Source organism: Sciurus carolinensis, chromosome 3, assembly GCF_902686445.1.
Source record: "Sciurus carolinensis chromosome 3, mSciCar1.2, whole genome shotgun sequence".
Taxonomy (NCBI): domain Eukaryota; kingdom Metazoa; phylum Chordata; class Mammalia; order Rodentia; family Sciuridae; genus Sciurus; species Sciurus carolinensis.
Window position 1 is genome coordinate 144,561,283 of NC_062215.1, and position 16,214 is coordinate 144,577,496.

Below are 16,214 nucleotides of genomic sequence, written 5' to 3' on the forward strand. Positions count from 1 at the left end.
TCTGAGCTACCAATTCAGTTCTCCAGTAGCACTATCATGCGGGTCTTCACTAAAGCAATGTAGCTGAGGGCTAACTGACATTTACCAAGGTGCTTATTTTCTCCTAAAGAAGTTTAATTTTCTGTAGATTAATGTATTTTTAAAACAAACTTAATTCTGAGATAATTATAGATTCACATGTAATGATAGAAAATAATAGAAAGAGATCCTGGGTACCCTTAACTCAGTTTTCCCCAATGATGACATCTTACAAAACTATAGTATGGTATCGTAGCCAGGATATTGATACATGATACTGACACGTTGATAATGTCAGGATATAGAACATTTTCATCACCACAGGGATCCCTCATGGTGGTCTTTTGTAGCCACACCTATTTGCCTTCCAAACCTCCTACTTCATCTACAAGTGGCAAAGCCTAAGTGAATCGGTTTTCCTTTCCATAGCTTTGCAATTTCATTAACACTGCATAAGTGAAATCATACAATGTGTTAACCTTTGGATTGACTTTTTTTTTCACTCAACAAAATTGACTTTTTTCACTCACAGGAGATTCTTGTAGGCTGTTGGAGGTATCAATTATTTATTCTTTTTTATTGCTGAATAGTATTCCATAATATGAATGTATCTCAGTTTAACCTTTCAACCACTGAAGGACTTCTGGGTTGTTTCAAGCTTTTGGCTGTTACGAATAAAGCTGCTACAAATATATGCATGAGTTTTGGGCTTTGGATTTTGATGTCTATGAAATAAATGCTCAGGGTGCAACTGCTAAGTCATATGGAAGTTGCATGTTTAGGTTTTTAAGAAATTGCCAAACTGCTTTGCAGAGTGTCTGTACCATTTATATTGCCACTAGCAATACATGAGCAAGTACATTCTCACCACCATTTAGTAGTGTCATTAATTTTTAATTTATCCATTCTAATATGTATATGGTGAGACCCCACTGAAGTTTTAATTTGCAATTCTCTAATGAACATCTTTTTCATGTACCTATTTTCATCTGTATATTCTCTTCAGTGAAATGCCAGTTAATGTATTTTACTTGTCTTCTAATGGGCTGTTTTCTTATCTGTTGAATTCTGAGAATTCCTAATAGATTCTAGTTACTAGTCCTTAGATAGATATGTGGATTGCAAATATTTTTTCCCAGCCTGAAACTTGTCCTCTGATCCTCTTAACAGAGTCTTTCAGAAACAAAGTTTTTAATTCTGATGAAGTCCAACTTAGCAAGTTTTAAAAAAACTGCTGTCAAGAGCTCTGTATCTAACATAAATCCTGAAGATTTCTCCTACATTTTATGCTTTAAGTATGTGAATCCATCTTGAGTTAATTTTTGTACACAATGTCAGAGTTAGGTTAAAAGTTTTTAATTTGCCCATAGATCTCCAACTGCTTCTGGATCATGTATTATAAATTATCTTTCCTCCATTAAATTGCTTTTGTATCTTTGTTGAAAATCAGTTGGGCATATGTATATAGGTCTTTCTTTCGTTTTCTGTTACGTACTGTTAATCTGTGTGTCTGTCCTTATACCTCACAGCTGTGATCACTATAGCTATATAATAACTCTTGATTAGGTAGATTGATTTTTCTCACATTGTTCTTCATTTTCCAAATTATAGCAGCTTTTAGTTATTTTGACATTCCATATAAGTTTTAGAAAAATCTTACCTCTACCTATAAAAAAAAATCTTGCTGGGAATTTCATATGAATTTTCTTAAACCTACAGATTAACCTGGGAAGAATTAACAACTTTACTATGTTGAGTCTTATAATCCAGGAACATAGTGTACCTCCCCCTCCCTTTTTAAAAAGGATCTTCATTGATTTCTAAGGTCAGCATTTGTGTTTTTCAGCACACAAGTCCCATATTTCATTTTCTTTCTTTTTTAAAAAAAATTTCCAGGTGTCAATGGACCTCTTTTATTTATTTATATGTGGTGCTGAGACTTGAACCCAGTGCCTTACACATGCTAGGCAAGTGCTCTACCACTGAGCCACGACCGCAGCCCTGCATTTTCTTTTGAATAACCACAAATATCATTGTATTTTAAATTTTAGTATCTACATGTTCATTCCTAATATTTAAAATGACAATTGATTTTTGTCTGTTTATCTTGTATTCTGTGGTCTTGCTGAATTCGCTTAAGAATTCTAGATTTTTGTTGGTTCCATGGTATTTTCTAGGAGATAATCATATCTTCTACAAATAGGGACAGTTCATTTCTTCCTTTCTGATCTGTATGGTTTTTTTGTAATTTCCTTTTCCTGCCTTATTTCTCTGATTAGAATTTTCAGCAAAATGTTGAGAAGAGAGTGATGAAAGCTGAAATCCTTGCTCTTCTTGACTTTAGGAGGAAAGCATTCTGTCTTAGACAATAAGTACAATGGTAGCTGTTCTTCATCAAGTTGAGGAAGTGCCCCCTGACACCATTCCTATTTTTCTGAGAGTCTTATTGTATATGAATGAGTGCTGGATTTTGTCAAGTTTGTTTTTCTTTCCCTGTGCTGACTGAAATAATCATGTGACTTTTCTTCTTTAGCCTGTTAATAGGTAAATTACAGACTGATTTTCAAATAATGAAACATCTTGCGTCCTTGTAATAAATCTCACTTGCTCATAGACTTTATATGTACTACTGAATCCTCTTTGGCAGTTTTTAAGTGTGTGTGCAGTACTGAGGTTTGAATTCAGGGTCACTCTACCACTGGCTACCTCTTAAGCCTTTTTAAAAAATTTTAAGTTTGAGACAGGGTCTCATTAATTTGTTGCATCTGACCTCAAACTTGCAATCCTCCTGCCTTAGCCTCCAGGGTAGCTGAAGTACTATACACCTCCAAGCCTGGCTCACTTTTTAAGGATTTATGTATCCATATTCAGGAGAGATACAGTCTGTAGTTTCTCTCTCTCTCCTCCCCTCACCCACTACTTCTCCTCTCCCCCAGTCTTGCTATAGGGTTGTCAACTGAACTTTCCAAAGGACCAGATCTTTATTTCACTGAACGTCTCCACTGCTTTATCACTTTACATTTCAATTATCTAGGCTCCTATCTCTATCATTTGTACTTTCTATTTTTCTAAAATTTATTTTGCTCTTCTTTTCTAGATACTTGAGATTTTCTAGAATCTTAGGTGATTGGTTCCTCTTTTTTAACAAAATATTTAGTGCTATAAATTCCTTTTGCAGCACTAATTTAGCTGAGTCCCCAAATTTTGATTTGTTGAACTTTCATTTTCACTTAGTGTAATGTGTGTTTTGGATTTCCCTTTAGACTTTCTCTTTGACCCATGAATTAGTTACAAATCTGTTGTTTAAAGTTTCCAAGTGTTGGAGATTTTTCTGGTATTTTTCTATGACTGATTTTTACTTTTATTTCATTATGGTCAGAGAATACATTCTATGTGATTTCACTTCCTTTGTATTTTTTGATTTTTATTTTATGGTTCAAGATATCATCTACCTCAGTGAATATTCCATGGGCACTTGAAAAAAATAAGTATTTTTCTGTTGTTGGGTGCAGTGTTCTGTAAATATTGACTAGAACTTCTTGGTTGATGGTTTATTGAGTTTTCTTCATGCTTGACGTTCTTCTGTCTTGTTGTTCTATTCCTTGTTGAGAGAGCGGTTAAAGTCTCTAACTGTGGAATTTTTCTATTTACCCTTTTAATTTTTGCCTCACATATATTGAAGCTCTGTTTTTCAGTACACACACATTTAGGTCACCGTCCTTGAGGGCGTTCCAATCCTTCCCAGGATGCCTTCTTGACAGCCTCCTCCTAGGGTTCCATCCCCAACAGGGCTGCCTTCTTGTCCTGGTCAGAGCTGCCTAACAGGTTGGTGACCAAGTAGGAGGAAAGAAAGGAAAGGCAGACAGGCAGACAGTGAGGGAGGGAAGGAGTGTCAGGAGGTGAGGGAAGACAGGTCAGTCTAATTTGTTTTTTTAGGTTGTCTTTTAAACTACCTCCTTTCAAGGGATCTTCCTTTCTCCCATATTACTGAGTCCTTAGAAGCAGTCATATCAGGAACAGTAATGCCTATTCCTTGAACACCTTAGTGCTCACTATCCATCTAGAAGAAATTACAGAGGGGTGTGTATGTAACTTCTAATTTAATGAGTGTCTTTATACTAATTGGACACATTAGTATAACTTTTTAGATCTTGACGAAGGAAAAAATGAAGGTGATCTTGCAATAAAATGAGTTGGTATGGGAAGTAATCAAACCTGAAGAAAAGACCATTTGGCAGAAATGTAGATTTCATTTCCTCTGCCACTTGTCATCTTCTGTGAAATATCTTCCAAACACAGGAGAGTCACCATGATATGTATAAACCAGTATTTAAATTGTATTATTAAAAACCAGCAGTTAAAGTTTATTTCTGAATCAAACCTCACCATTCACCCTTCTATGCAACAATTTTTGGCGCTGAATAAGAACTTGACATTATTAGAACCTTATGTCTCATTAAGTTGACATTTAAATTCACATATATTTAAAGGATAGCAGTTTATTTTTCTTTAGAGCTGGGTGTTAATCTTTCCTAAGATAATGACTGTAAGTGTGTGTCTTTGTATTGAGCCAGTGAGTCGTAGGTATAATCAAACAATAGTTCTATTCTTCTTTTCCCTAAACCAGGTACAATCTTGTTTATGAGGCTCCTTTGTTTTCCTGCCACCTTAGATAAAATCTCCAACAAAGAATACAAATCTCTCAGGACATTTTAGTGACATGTTGGTAATTAAGACATCCATTCCAGTGTAATGACCACAAACCTAAGTGCTGTTTAACAGTAGTGCTTCTCTCTATCTCCCACCAAAGGTTGCAGTGGAAAGGGACCAAGGTCAACTTGACTGTTCCCAGCCTAGACATCTTTCTCCTCTGGTTCCCCCAATGGCTGCTTCTGCTATTCCAGGATGAAAGGGGACAGAAAAAGGGAGGACACACAAGCAGCAGGGACAATAGTCTTACTAACTGGCACTCTTGGCAGTGTTATCCTATTTTCCACCAACCCCCATCATGGAAGCCACTTCTCTGCAGTTCCCTCTGAGTGAATATACCTCTCTGCTGGTACCAGACACTCCTCCCTCCATCTTAGGAATCCTGGGCCTCCCCATTCTCAGAAGCAGCCTTCGTAAGCAGCGCCTGGGAGAACCCCACACCAGTTTTTATCCTTAGATCACATTTGAGCATTAGGAAACATATACTTTGACCTGTCATTGCTGAGGGTGGAGTGATTTTTCAAACATAGCATTCTTTTTATTTAATAGCCTGGCAAGCAAGCTCTGGTCAGAGTCACGCAGTATTTAGATTTATCGCATGCTAGTCCTCTGTGCCTGCCAAAATGCATGAGACGCTTATCAGATATCTGAGCAACCTCCTTGAAACTTCTTCCCTGGGATTTGGAGTTAAGAGAAAGCATCCTTTCCCTCCTACTATGTGGGTGGTGGGATTCAGAGCAGAGCTAACTCCAAAAAAAAAAAAAAAATTTTTTTTCTGACAGACATCATTACCCTATGTACATGTATGATTACGCGAATGGTATGAATCTACATCGTGCACAACCATAGAAATGAAATGATGTACCCTATTTGTGAGCAATGAATCAAAATGCTATCTGTATAAAATTAAAAGATAAATAAAAAATATATTTTCTGTGATCTTAAGCTTCTTGTCCTTTCTGACTCTGACTTTAAAAATGGGGAAGAGGTCACAGGTAAAACACTACTATCTCACTTTGAAATGTAGGGGCAATGACATTGTCCTGGGCCCCCATTTGAAGATAAAACTGAAATTGTTTAACACATCTTGTCCAATGGTTCTTTCATGGATTGCCAAATTGGTTCACGGTAAAGTCAAGAATTTTTTTCTCTGCCACATTTAAAAGATATAAGGGGGACTATTGTCATATTACCTATTCCACCATTCCAAATGGAGTCCCTTTTCCAACTTGTAGCTCAAAACTTGTGAACTTATATTCATGGCAGTAAGAAGACTCAGTGGTGAACAATATCCATGCCCATCCTCCACCTCCTCCCTTAAGGAGAGTTCCTCACAAGATTTTGTTTCTTTCCAACTGAAATCAATAGAAGGGAAAACAAGACCAGTATTGTTGTGGTTTCCAGAGATCACTGCCCATTAGAAGTCTGCCTGCTGAAGTTCATGTACAGCACCAAAACCCTCTCTAAGTAGCACCTCTGGGGACAGAAAAAAAGACATCAGAGACTTGTTTGGGGCTGGGGTTCAAATTTGCTTTTTTTTTTTTTTTAATCTTCTTGTCCTCTGATGATCACTTAATAGCTTTCCTTTTTAAAAACTCCTTTTCTGTATCCTGCTTTCTTAGTATTGAGAAGCTTAATTAGACACTGCCAGTGTAGGTACATCCTTATACAAACAAATATATTTATTCAGAGCCAGTGTTAATGGTTTCCTAAAATCTGTTATAAATGTAAGAAATAACCTAAAACACTAAGTAGATTATTTGAAAGCAGCATTATTTTAATGTTGAATTGCCCAAAACATAACTGTCTTCAGAGAATTCCAGAAACTCTTAGAATAGAGATGCAGGAATATTTGTCAGCCCCTCTTACTCTCACAGTTGAAGTTCAAGTTTGCCGGAGAAGGTTCAGGGAAAGCAGCCAAATTCCAAGTGATTCGGCCTGGCAAAATCCTAGACTGAATTGAATCAGAGTCCTCAAGTTTCCAAACAATCTCTAAATTTCTGTAGGCAATTTATGTAATTATACCAGCACACACATTTTTCCATTTCGGTAACAAAGCCACGCTTATCTTTAGGTTCAAAGACAAATCTTTAGTATTGTGAAAGAAAAATTGTATGCCAACAAAAACTCAAAAATTCCAAATAGGGGTATGAGTCCCTGATTTTTCAGAGTCAATCAGAGTGTATTCCAGATACAAAGCTGGAGTTCTCCTTTGCCAGGTCCCTTCTTCCACTCCACACACAGTTTATTTGGACATAAGATGCTCTAGTAGCCAAGACCCTTCTATTCTGATCTGATTTTTTGAGTTCAATTGAATATGATTGATCACCGTTCTCTGCGCACATACGTGGGCAGATTTTTGGTGCACACACAGGATGTACAGCTTTTATCAAAGCCAGCTGAGAACACTGGCCTAAGGGGGTAGACTTGGCAGAATTCTGAACTTTGGCTAGTCTGTTAAGGCTAAGGGGTCCATATCTCTTTCTGGAAGCTTCCCCCCGCCCCACAACCCCCATTCCTGGATTTAATTCAATGTAAGTTTTATAAGTTGGTATAAGGAAAGTAGAGTTAAAAATAACTAAAATAATGTCTGTTCTCTTTTGATCATAGCAAAATACACTGAACACAATGGATGGCTTATAAATTCTAAGCAATGATCACAGACTGAAGTCACAAACCATGAATGCCAAGCAAACACAGACTAAATTAAATGTCAGAGTAAAAAATATATATCAAATTTAATGACACACATTTAATGATACGAATTGCACAAATTTCAAAACTCATCTGGTTCTAAGGGCTGCCATCCTCCTTAAATCTTATTTCAACTCCCAAAGGACAAGCCCATGGTCTGGTAGAGAAATATTCATTTACTTTCTCTGTTCCTTCTCCAGCCCAGAAGCATAGTCCAGGGATGTGAATTACCAAGAAATCTCCCAGCACAATTTTCGCTCCGAGGTTCAAATAAGCTAACCAGGGATTCCAGGAGTAGGTCTTTCATGACAAAATTTTTAGTACCTGGCATGGAATCAGGGCCAGTTTGTAACAATGATGACACCTGGGAAGGTGGAGTGTTTCAGCTGTGAGATGAGGAAGAAGATTTGACCTAACAGTGTGAAAAGTCTTAGAAATCCACCCATAGTGCAACTGGCTAATTGGTTTGCTTTCCTAATGTAGTATCCAAGGAAAGGGGAACTTAAGGACTATGAAGGCACTGGGTTCCTACAGAAAACAGGAACACAGGTTAGTAAAGCACAGCCCCAGACCCACTTCTTCATTCAATACTTGTATCAGGACAGGCCCTATTCCCTCTTCCCTCCTTCTAGAACCTCCATCCTGTCCCACCTACTCCCCAGATCCATTCAGCTGGGTGAGCCAGCAGAGAGCATAAGACACCTGCAAAGAACTGGCTTTGTAATTCCAGTCCCAGGGGAGGGAGCGCCCACGACTGTTTCCCGGATTGAGTTTTATTTTGATGGAGAGCAAGTGGGTATAAGAATGTTTACAGCCTGCTCAGGAACTTTGCTTAGTTCAAACTGCACCCAAGAGGAATTTGAGGATGCATTCCAAAATGGGAATACATAAAACTTTCCATTCAACTATAATCATTCAGGAAAATTTCCATCCCATTTGTGTTATAAATGAACTACAAAGGTTCTTTCCTAAAAGCAAACAAGGGTGACACCTTTAACAATTTACATTGATAATCCTGTTCAACCGACAGTACAAATTAAGATCAATCAGTACCTCGCCTACCTATTTCTGCATATTTTGTGTCCTGAATAACTATGTCTTTGTAAATTATGCAGGGCAAGTGTTGATCTAAACAAAAGTTTAAATCAAATAGAACCTGTGAAGCATACTTGTAGACAGAAAACACTTTGGTCAGATAAAAGAAATAATGATGCCCAAATGATTTTCTGAAAAATGGAAATATTACAAGTAATATGAAGAAGGTGTTATAAAATAACTATTCTGAGTTAGCATACTATGGAATTAAAGATAACTCATTACAGTGCTATAAAACAGCACACATTATTAAGAGAATAATAACAAACTTTGTAATAAAGTTCATATTCCAATTATGGCATATGGTTTTCATAGAGAAAACCAATTAAAGACAGCTGTGTTTTAAGCAGATTCTGGAAGGCAGGCTCATAATGGGTAATTACAGTAGTAAGCCTTCACTCTGCTACTGATAACCACCTCCCCACCCACAGACCATGTGAGGGCCTTTCTTCTATGAGACCCAAACCCAAACTCATGTTTACTAATACATCCACATCAACTTCCGCTGCAAAGATGGTATTGGGAGACAGAAGAATGATATTGCCTTTTATTTTAACCAGTTCCTGCCAAGTGACAGTTCCTGTCAGTGTTTAAAAGCCCTGGGTGATATTGGGGCTTTAACCTGTAATGGAAAACAGCATGGTATGATAAATAAACACTTCTTTTGAAATCAGAATCTGTGAGATCCTGATTCTTGGTCCTGACTGGAGCTATGACTTCAGGAAAAACAGTTAATTTCTTTGTGACTCGGTTTGCTCATCTGTAAGATGAGCGACTGCTCCTTGGCCACCTGGGATTATACATCAAAATCTATGTTATAGGAGGCTTCCAACATCTTCCTATGGAACTAGATGCTTTTGAATTATGTCCACAAGTTGACACTCCTCCCTTTAAAAGATGGAGTCTCCTTTACTATTCTGTATTTTATGACTGCCTCAAAGATGGATCCAGCAGAAGGAACCTTGGGTGACTTTGACAGATAGATCATACACAGTATTCTTCCCTCCCCTAACCCAGATGCCTTGGATCCTGAGCCACCATGTAAGATATCCAGCTACTTTAGAACTGCTGTTCTAGAGTAAAAAACTATTCTAGACGGAAAAAATAAACAAACAATCAAAAAACCCACAAATGGAGAAAGCACAGCCCAAGGAATGTCAGCTGTTTGTTTCCCAGCCCAGGTGACTGACATAAATGAAGAAGCCTTTGAGACTGTGCCAGTCCTAGCCACTGTGGGCTGTAAACTCCTAGACACCTTCAACTAGAACTACTCAGCTAAGCCATCTCAAAGTCCTGGCCCACAAAAGCAGTGAGAGCTAACACATGACTATTGCTATTTTAAGCCACTCACTGTTGGGGTGATTATTATGAAGCCACAGTAACAGAAGAGGAACTACAATGGAATAAGAACTAGAAGAACAACAAAAAAATTTTTTTAAAATAAACATTTAAAAGTGCCATCTACTCCTTAAGGTCAAACAAAGAAATCTTCAGCATCCATAAGAACCTCAGGAAAGACGATTTAGAACTCTTTTTGACCCGTTATCCCACCCCTCAATTTATACCCAAAGGATTTAAAATCAGCATACTACAGTGATGCAGCCACATCAATGTTTATTGCAGCTCAATTCACAATAGCTAAACCATAGAACCAACCTAGGTTCCCTTCAACAGATGAATGGATAAAGAAATTGTGGTATATATACACAATAGAATATTACTCAGTCTTAAAGAAGAATGAAATTGTGGCATTTGCAAGTAAATGGATGGAGCTGAAGAATATCATGCTAAGTGAAATAAGCCAATCCCAGAAACCCAGAGGCCGAACATTTTCTCTGATATGCAGTTGCTAGTTCACAATAATGGGGAGGCTAGGGAAGAATAGAGGTACTTTGGATTAGACAGAGGGAAGTGAAGGGATATGGGGGTAGGAAGGATAGTAGCATGAATCGAACATTACCCTATGTATAAATATGATTACACAACCAGTGTAATTCTACATCATGTACAACCAGAAGAATGAGAAGTTATATTCCATTTATATATGATGTGTCAAAATGCATTCTACTGTCATGTATAACTAATTAGAACAAATTAAAAAATAAAAGAATGATGAAGGTAGGTACAATTATAAATAAGTGCCATGGAAAACAACACAGAGCTGTCGGCTCTTCTGCTTCTGAACCAGGAGACTTTTAAGAGAATTTTCCCACGTCCAAAGCTAAAAGAGATGTAGTAACACTGACCCTAAGTGGAAGCAACTAAGCCGGCAGCCAAAATCAGGTGAAGCCCAGAGTCGGGACATCCTCCAGTCGTTACTGTGTAGGCGCTGATGCTGTGGCCCAGAGGCGGTCTACCTCACGCCCTTCTCAATAGGCTGTGCAGCTGATGGAGTCCAAGCGGTTCCCCATCACAGCTCTGAGTGACGTGGGAAAGTAGGGGTTCTTTTGGAAGGGGACAAGGGAACACTTTGGGGGGTAATCAGGAAAGGTGAGTTTGGAATACCTGTGAAACCTGGTGAAGCCAAACAAAGAGTGGTGCTTAGGGGATGGCAAGGGGTGGCCTGAAGGTGGCCCGCAGCCACCAATCCACGTGTTCCTGTTTTGTTTTTGTTCCTGGATCATCTAGTGTTTTTGAAACAGGAAACCTCATATAAAAAGGCTAGATTTCTAGCTTCTTTTGAACTGCAGAGACCAGGTAACCCTGGGCATGCATTCCCACCTGGTCTTGAGCAGCTGGGGCCGACTGGCTGTTTCTCCCTTTAGGTAGAAGGTGTGCTCTCTATTTGCTGCAGTCCTCCTCACTCCCTATTGTCTTACACCTGAGATCACTTTATCCCTCTACTTCACATTTCCAGTCCTTGTAAGCATTTGAGTTTGGGTCTCATGACCTAAACCAACAGAGAAGTTTCAGATTCCAAACATCTAAATCTCTTGGTTACTACAGGCATGTGGCTTAGAAATTCCAGTAAATTCTGCTGTTGTGCCCTTGACAATTTCCTTCGCTAAACTATGAATATGGGACTGAGCATGACAAACCCACATGCCTAAGATTGTACGAGTCATCTTATCATATGGCTAGTGAATATTGGAGAACTGGTTCTACTCCAGAAATACATACTAAACTTATCTGGTGGGGTTCTCTCTTTCATCTTTTCTCTTTTGGAACTGGGGATCAAGCCCAGAACTTTGTGAATGTGAGACTAGTGCTCTGTCACTGAGCTACATCCCAGTGCATAAACTTATTTGATAAATCCTAATTATTGTTAAAATACAACTATGGCCATACACAGCTCTAACATTCAAACCCCAAATTAACATGGAAGAGTCAATTGCCAGTCAATTGTGAGATTAGGAAGGACAGAAACGGAACAAAGAGAGCCACACATAGTAAAATATAGCAGTGTTTTTAACTTATCAGAGAATATCCTCAAGATGATTTCTAGTGGTGACTTATTTAGACAGTGAGAACATTCATTGAGAGTTTAAAATCAGAATTGTGTTAGAAAAACAAAATAACTTACCAATTCCAGACATTGTCTGTGGCCATAGGCAGCAGCATAATGTATGCTATTGTAGCCTTCCTTGTCCCGGATAGATGGATTTGCATCATTTTGAAGCAGAAACTCTAGACATCTGTAAGTATAAAGACGAGGGGTTATTTTAGAAAACATCTCTGGACCAAATGGGATAATTACTGAGAATCCCCCTGTGGTGCATGTTCCACAAAGCACTTTATAAATTTAAGTGTTTCTTTAAAAATTGTGCTGCATAAACCTTTCTGTGCTGGAAGATGGTGTGTGTGTGTGTGTGTGTGTGTGCGCGTGCATGCGTGCGTGCGCACACACACACACACACACACACATTTTCCAATAATTATCTTTATTTCCATTTAAAATAGTCATTCCAGAATTCTGGAAAAGCTTTAGGATCAAAGGGTAATTGTTTTTTATTCTTCTCATCTTAAGATATAGAATATGTCTGTTGTCAAGATCACCAAATAATAAGACTTAGATCTCTGTGTTCAAAAGATGAAGTCTCAAATACAACAAAGAAGTGGTCAGGCCTGTGCCAACTCAGCAAACCCAACAGAGAGATTATTTGTAACATTGCTATTGGAAACTAAGGTCAAAGATTAGAAAACAGAAGTTCAAAATAGTGTAAGAAAAACAACCCAAGGATGGTCTGAATAATAAAAAGATTAAAGGAGTGGATAAGCATTTAAAACATATAAATGATTAATCTAGTAACAGCATATGAAGATTAGAAGCTTAAATTGCACCATTAGGAATACAGACCGGAACAAAATAATATTGGAAGGTTTTTTCTGACACAGCTGTAATTTTCCTGAAAAAGTTACAATCTTTGAAATAGGCTAGAAGAAGGAGCTTGGTTATACTTTTATTGAAGAGTCTGCAACTCCCACAAAAATATCCAGGGATACAAGGTGTTCTGTTCATGGCCAATTGCAAATGGTCTGAGCCTGCTGGTACAGAGGGAATAAGCAGCCAGGGAATGACATTCCATAATTTCAGTATTATTTCTGCAACAATGGGACAAACATGTTCTTATGAGGCCACACTGATTCAATTCTACAACGAGCTTTTAAAATTCTAAACATAAGCTTATACCTTAAAAAAGACCTTCCAATCAGAAATTTCTACAGTTGACTCAAAATTTCATATGGCATTTACCTATCTTTTGGTATAAGGCAAAAGGAGTAAATGAATCACATATAGGGACAATTAAACAGGTTCTCTAATTTCTAGAAAACTGATGAAAAATACATTTTTAAACAAATACCTATTTGTCATATTTTTCCATGAAATGTTCCATGATAAATCAAACTTTTATTAGAGTCCTGCTATCATGCTGTCTTGGGTCATTTGTTCCTTATAAGGAAGTACTTTTTATTTTGGTAATTAATGCCCATGGATTGGATCCCAAGTGTGACTCACTATAGCCCAAATTTGGATCTTTAAATAAAATCACTCAATAGCAATACATCCTAGTGGATACACAAACCCCAACTTCTGAATGGACTGTATTCTAAAAATCAGTGATCAATGTATTTCTAATGTGGAAAACATTTGAAATTACTCCCAAAGAATTATTTAACACAGGATACAGGTGAACTATATTAATACAATAACAATAGTACTGTAGAATTTGGATAGTCTCCATATAGTTTCCAAGGAAAAAAAATGAATTCCATGTTTTAACTGGAGATGCTTATCTTTGCTCCTCCCAGGGTCTCAACTACCAAGTTTGAGACTTAAGATGTAAAAGTGACAGCGACCCAGTAGGTTGCAGGTATATTTGGCCAAGGGGAACAGCCTCCCTTTGCATATAGAAGCTCTGGGGCTGCTAGTTCCCTGCCCTTCTGCTGCCTCTCTTGCTTCTCTCCCCACCAGCACTATAAGAGGACTGGACTGGTCCAAGGTGAACTTTCAGTTTGCTGGAAAAGGCAGCATTTGTTGAGGTGGCTTTAACTATTAATGTTATTTTAATGTTATTGTTTACAATTTTAGAGTATCAGGGCAAAAACTTCATCATTCTGTTATACTCATAGTTGTGTCTCCTGTCCCCAGAAATAGTCAAAGCTGTGTTCTGTAACCTGCACCAGGGCTACACTTGCTAACTATACCCTTCCACGATGCTCTGGACATGGGGTGGCAGCGGATGGGGGTGGTGAAAGGGCGGAACCTAGGGGGAGATGGGAAGATCACAGAGAAGACACAGGATTCAGTTCACAGAGAAACTGCTTCCTCTAGAAACTGAAGAAGAGAATGAATGAATTAGGGACTATGAGCCTGCAGACTCGGAGAACACTGTATCCACTGGGTCCTGTGGGGCTGTGGCACAAAGTATGGGCACTGGCTCGTTTGTTTGTTCATTTATTCAACAGTTTCTGTACATCAACTATGCACCCAGCAGTACTTGTGTCTGGACTCTCAGAGGATGAAGCACTGGTGCTTCCTGGGGAGATGGCAGGTGATCCACATGTTGTCACAGCAACAGCTAAGTCTCTGTCAGAAGCCAGACCGGGGCGGGTAGGATGAAGTGGGTCAGGGGAAGCTGTTTACATGGAGGAGGAGACTGTTTGTAAACTGATGTGCTGAAGAGATGGAAGGGGTGAGGGGAAAGTAAGACTGGTATACTTCACACTGTCTCAAGACCTTTCTAGAATCCACTGCATAGGTATCCCTGGGTCATAAAAGCAGAACCTAAGACCTAAAGCTGTGAAAGGAGACTTACTATGTCCCTGAGGCATATGTGACATGACAGAGTCAGAAATGATATTTAAGACCTAAAGCTGCTGACCAATCATAGTGACAGTCAGGGCAAAGGTTACACTTTTAGAAAGTTCTCTGTGTGAAAAGAGCACCACTGAAGGATGTATTAAATGAACAGTTTCTTCTCCATGAAAGGCAAGCTTGCATTCCTTCCTCAAGATTCTAAATGGAACCCCAAAATAGTAATGGGAATCCCTAAATAGTAAGGCAGTCAGTGTGGCAAAGCAAAGAAGCAGACAAAGCATGAGAGGTGGCATCCTGTTCTTCAGCTCAGAGGAAACTTACAATGCGGCTTCCTTCTCCTTCAGCTCCCTGGCTCTTTCAAGTTCTTCAGAATTTTCATGGGCATTTCCCAGGACGGTCTTACTTCTCAGCATAAGGAATAGGAAAAAAACCACAATTAATTTCTAAGTTGGCCAAGTTGTTTATATTTTTTTAAAAAAATTTTTAGATGTTGATGGACCTTTGTTTTATTCATCTATTTATATGTGGTGCCGAGAATCAAACCCAGTACCTCACACATGCTAGGTAAGTGCTCTACCACTGAGCCACAAACCCACCCAGTTGCAAAGTTTTAATGGTTTTAGTACAACTGTATCTCAGTGATTTTGAACCCCACCCAAAAGAAATAAGCACTGCTGGTTTTCACAGAGGATGTATATGGCTCTCTGAAGGCCATTCAGCTAATCTGTTTTCTCCCAAGGAATGCACTTGAGCGCTTGCATTTCCTAGAACTTCCACCTAGGTATCAAAGGTTAAAACTGAATTATCCACCCTTTCATAAACACCTTAAAACTCCCCAAGTAAAAAAGGAGGCAACTTAGCTCACAACCCCCTAACTTCTACCATACTCCTTGACGCCTCCTAGACAGATCAGCATCTCATTTATCCAGGAATGCAGTCCTAATCACTTTTTACCTGTCGGAATGATTCTTTATTATCCAGAATTTCTTTTCTGGCCCTTAACAAATGGAGCACACCAGTTTCACATCTCCTACAGCATTTCTGCTTTTTTCTAAGCAAATAGAATGGGGCCTGCATACAGTAGGTACTCAATAAATGTTTGTTGAATTAATAACCTCCATAGCTATGGGATCCTGAGTGACATATGACCTTATTATCATTATATAATCAATATAGCATTTATTTAATAAAATACTTATATTAAATAAATATAAAAATGAAGAATATTCTTATGCTCATGTGTTTCTCAAACTAATAATCATAAACCATTTCTAAATAGTGAAATAAATTTAGTGAAATAATTTTAAAAAATGAAATGGAATAGAAAATATCAGAATGCATCACAAATAATAAATGTAAATATGGTTTTATAAATTTTTATTTCTGTTTTATATGCACACATGTATGTGAATGTGTGTACAGGGTCATGATGTAAGAT

General features: G+C 38.2%; 1 protein-coding gene across 4 annotated transcripts in view; it reads right to left on the reverse strand.

Annotated features, from left to right (window-relative positions):
- The window catches only part of Ankrd44 (ankyrin repeat domain 44), a 292,156-nt gene that overhangs the window by 74,076 nt on the left and 201,866 nt on the right, over positions 1-16,214 (reverse strand). For 2 of the 4 annotated variants that reach the window (XM_047544306.1, XM_047544304.1), the window contains exons 15-16: positions 15,098-15,178; positions 12,041-12,152 (exon numbers count right to left, since the gene is read on the reverse strand). In XM_047544306.1, the coding sequence (XP_047400262.1) occupies positions 12,041-12,152; positions 15,098-15,178 (193 nt within the window). Of the gene's footprint in view, positions 1-12,040; positions 12,153-15,097; positions 15,182-16,214 lie in introns of all 4 variants that reach the window. The other 2 variants (XM_047544305.1, XM_047544303.1) reach the window with 1 other exon arrangement.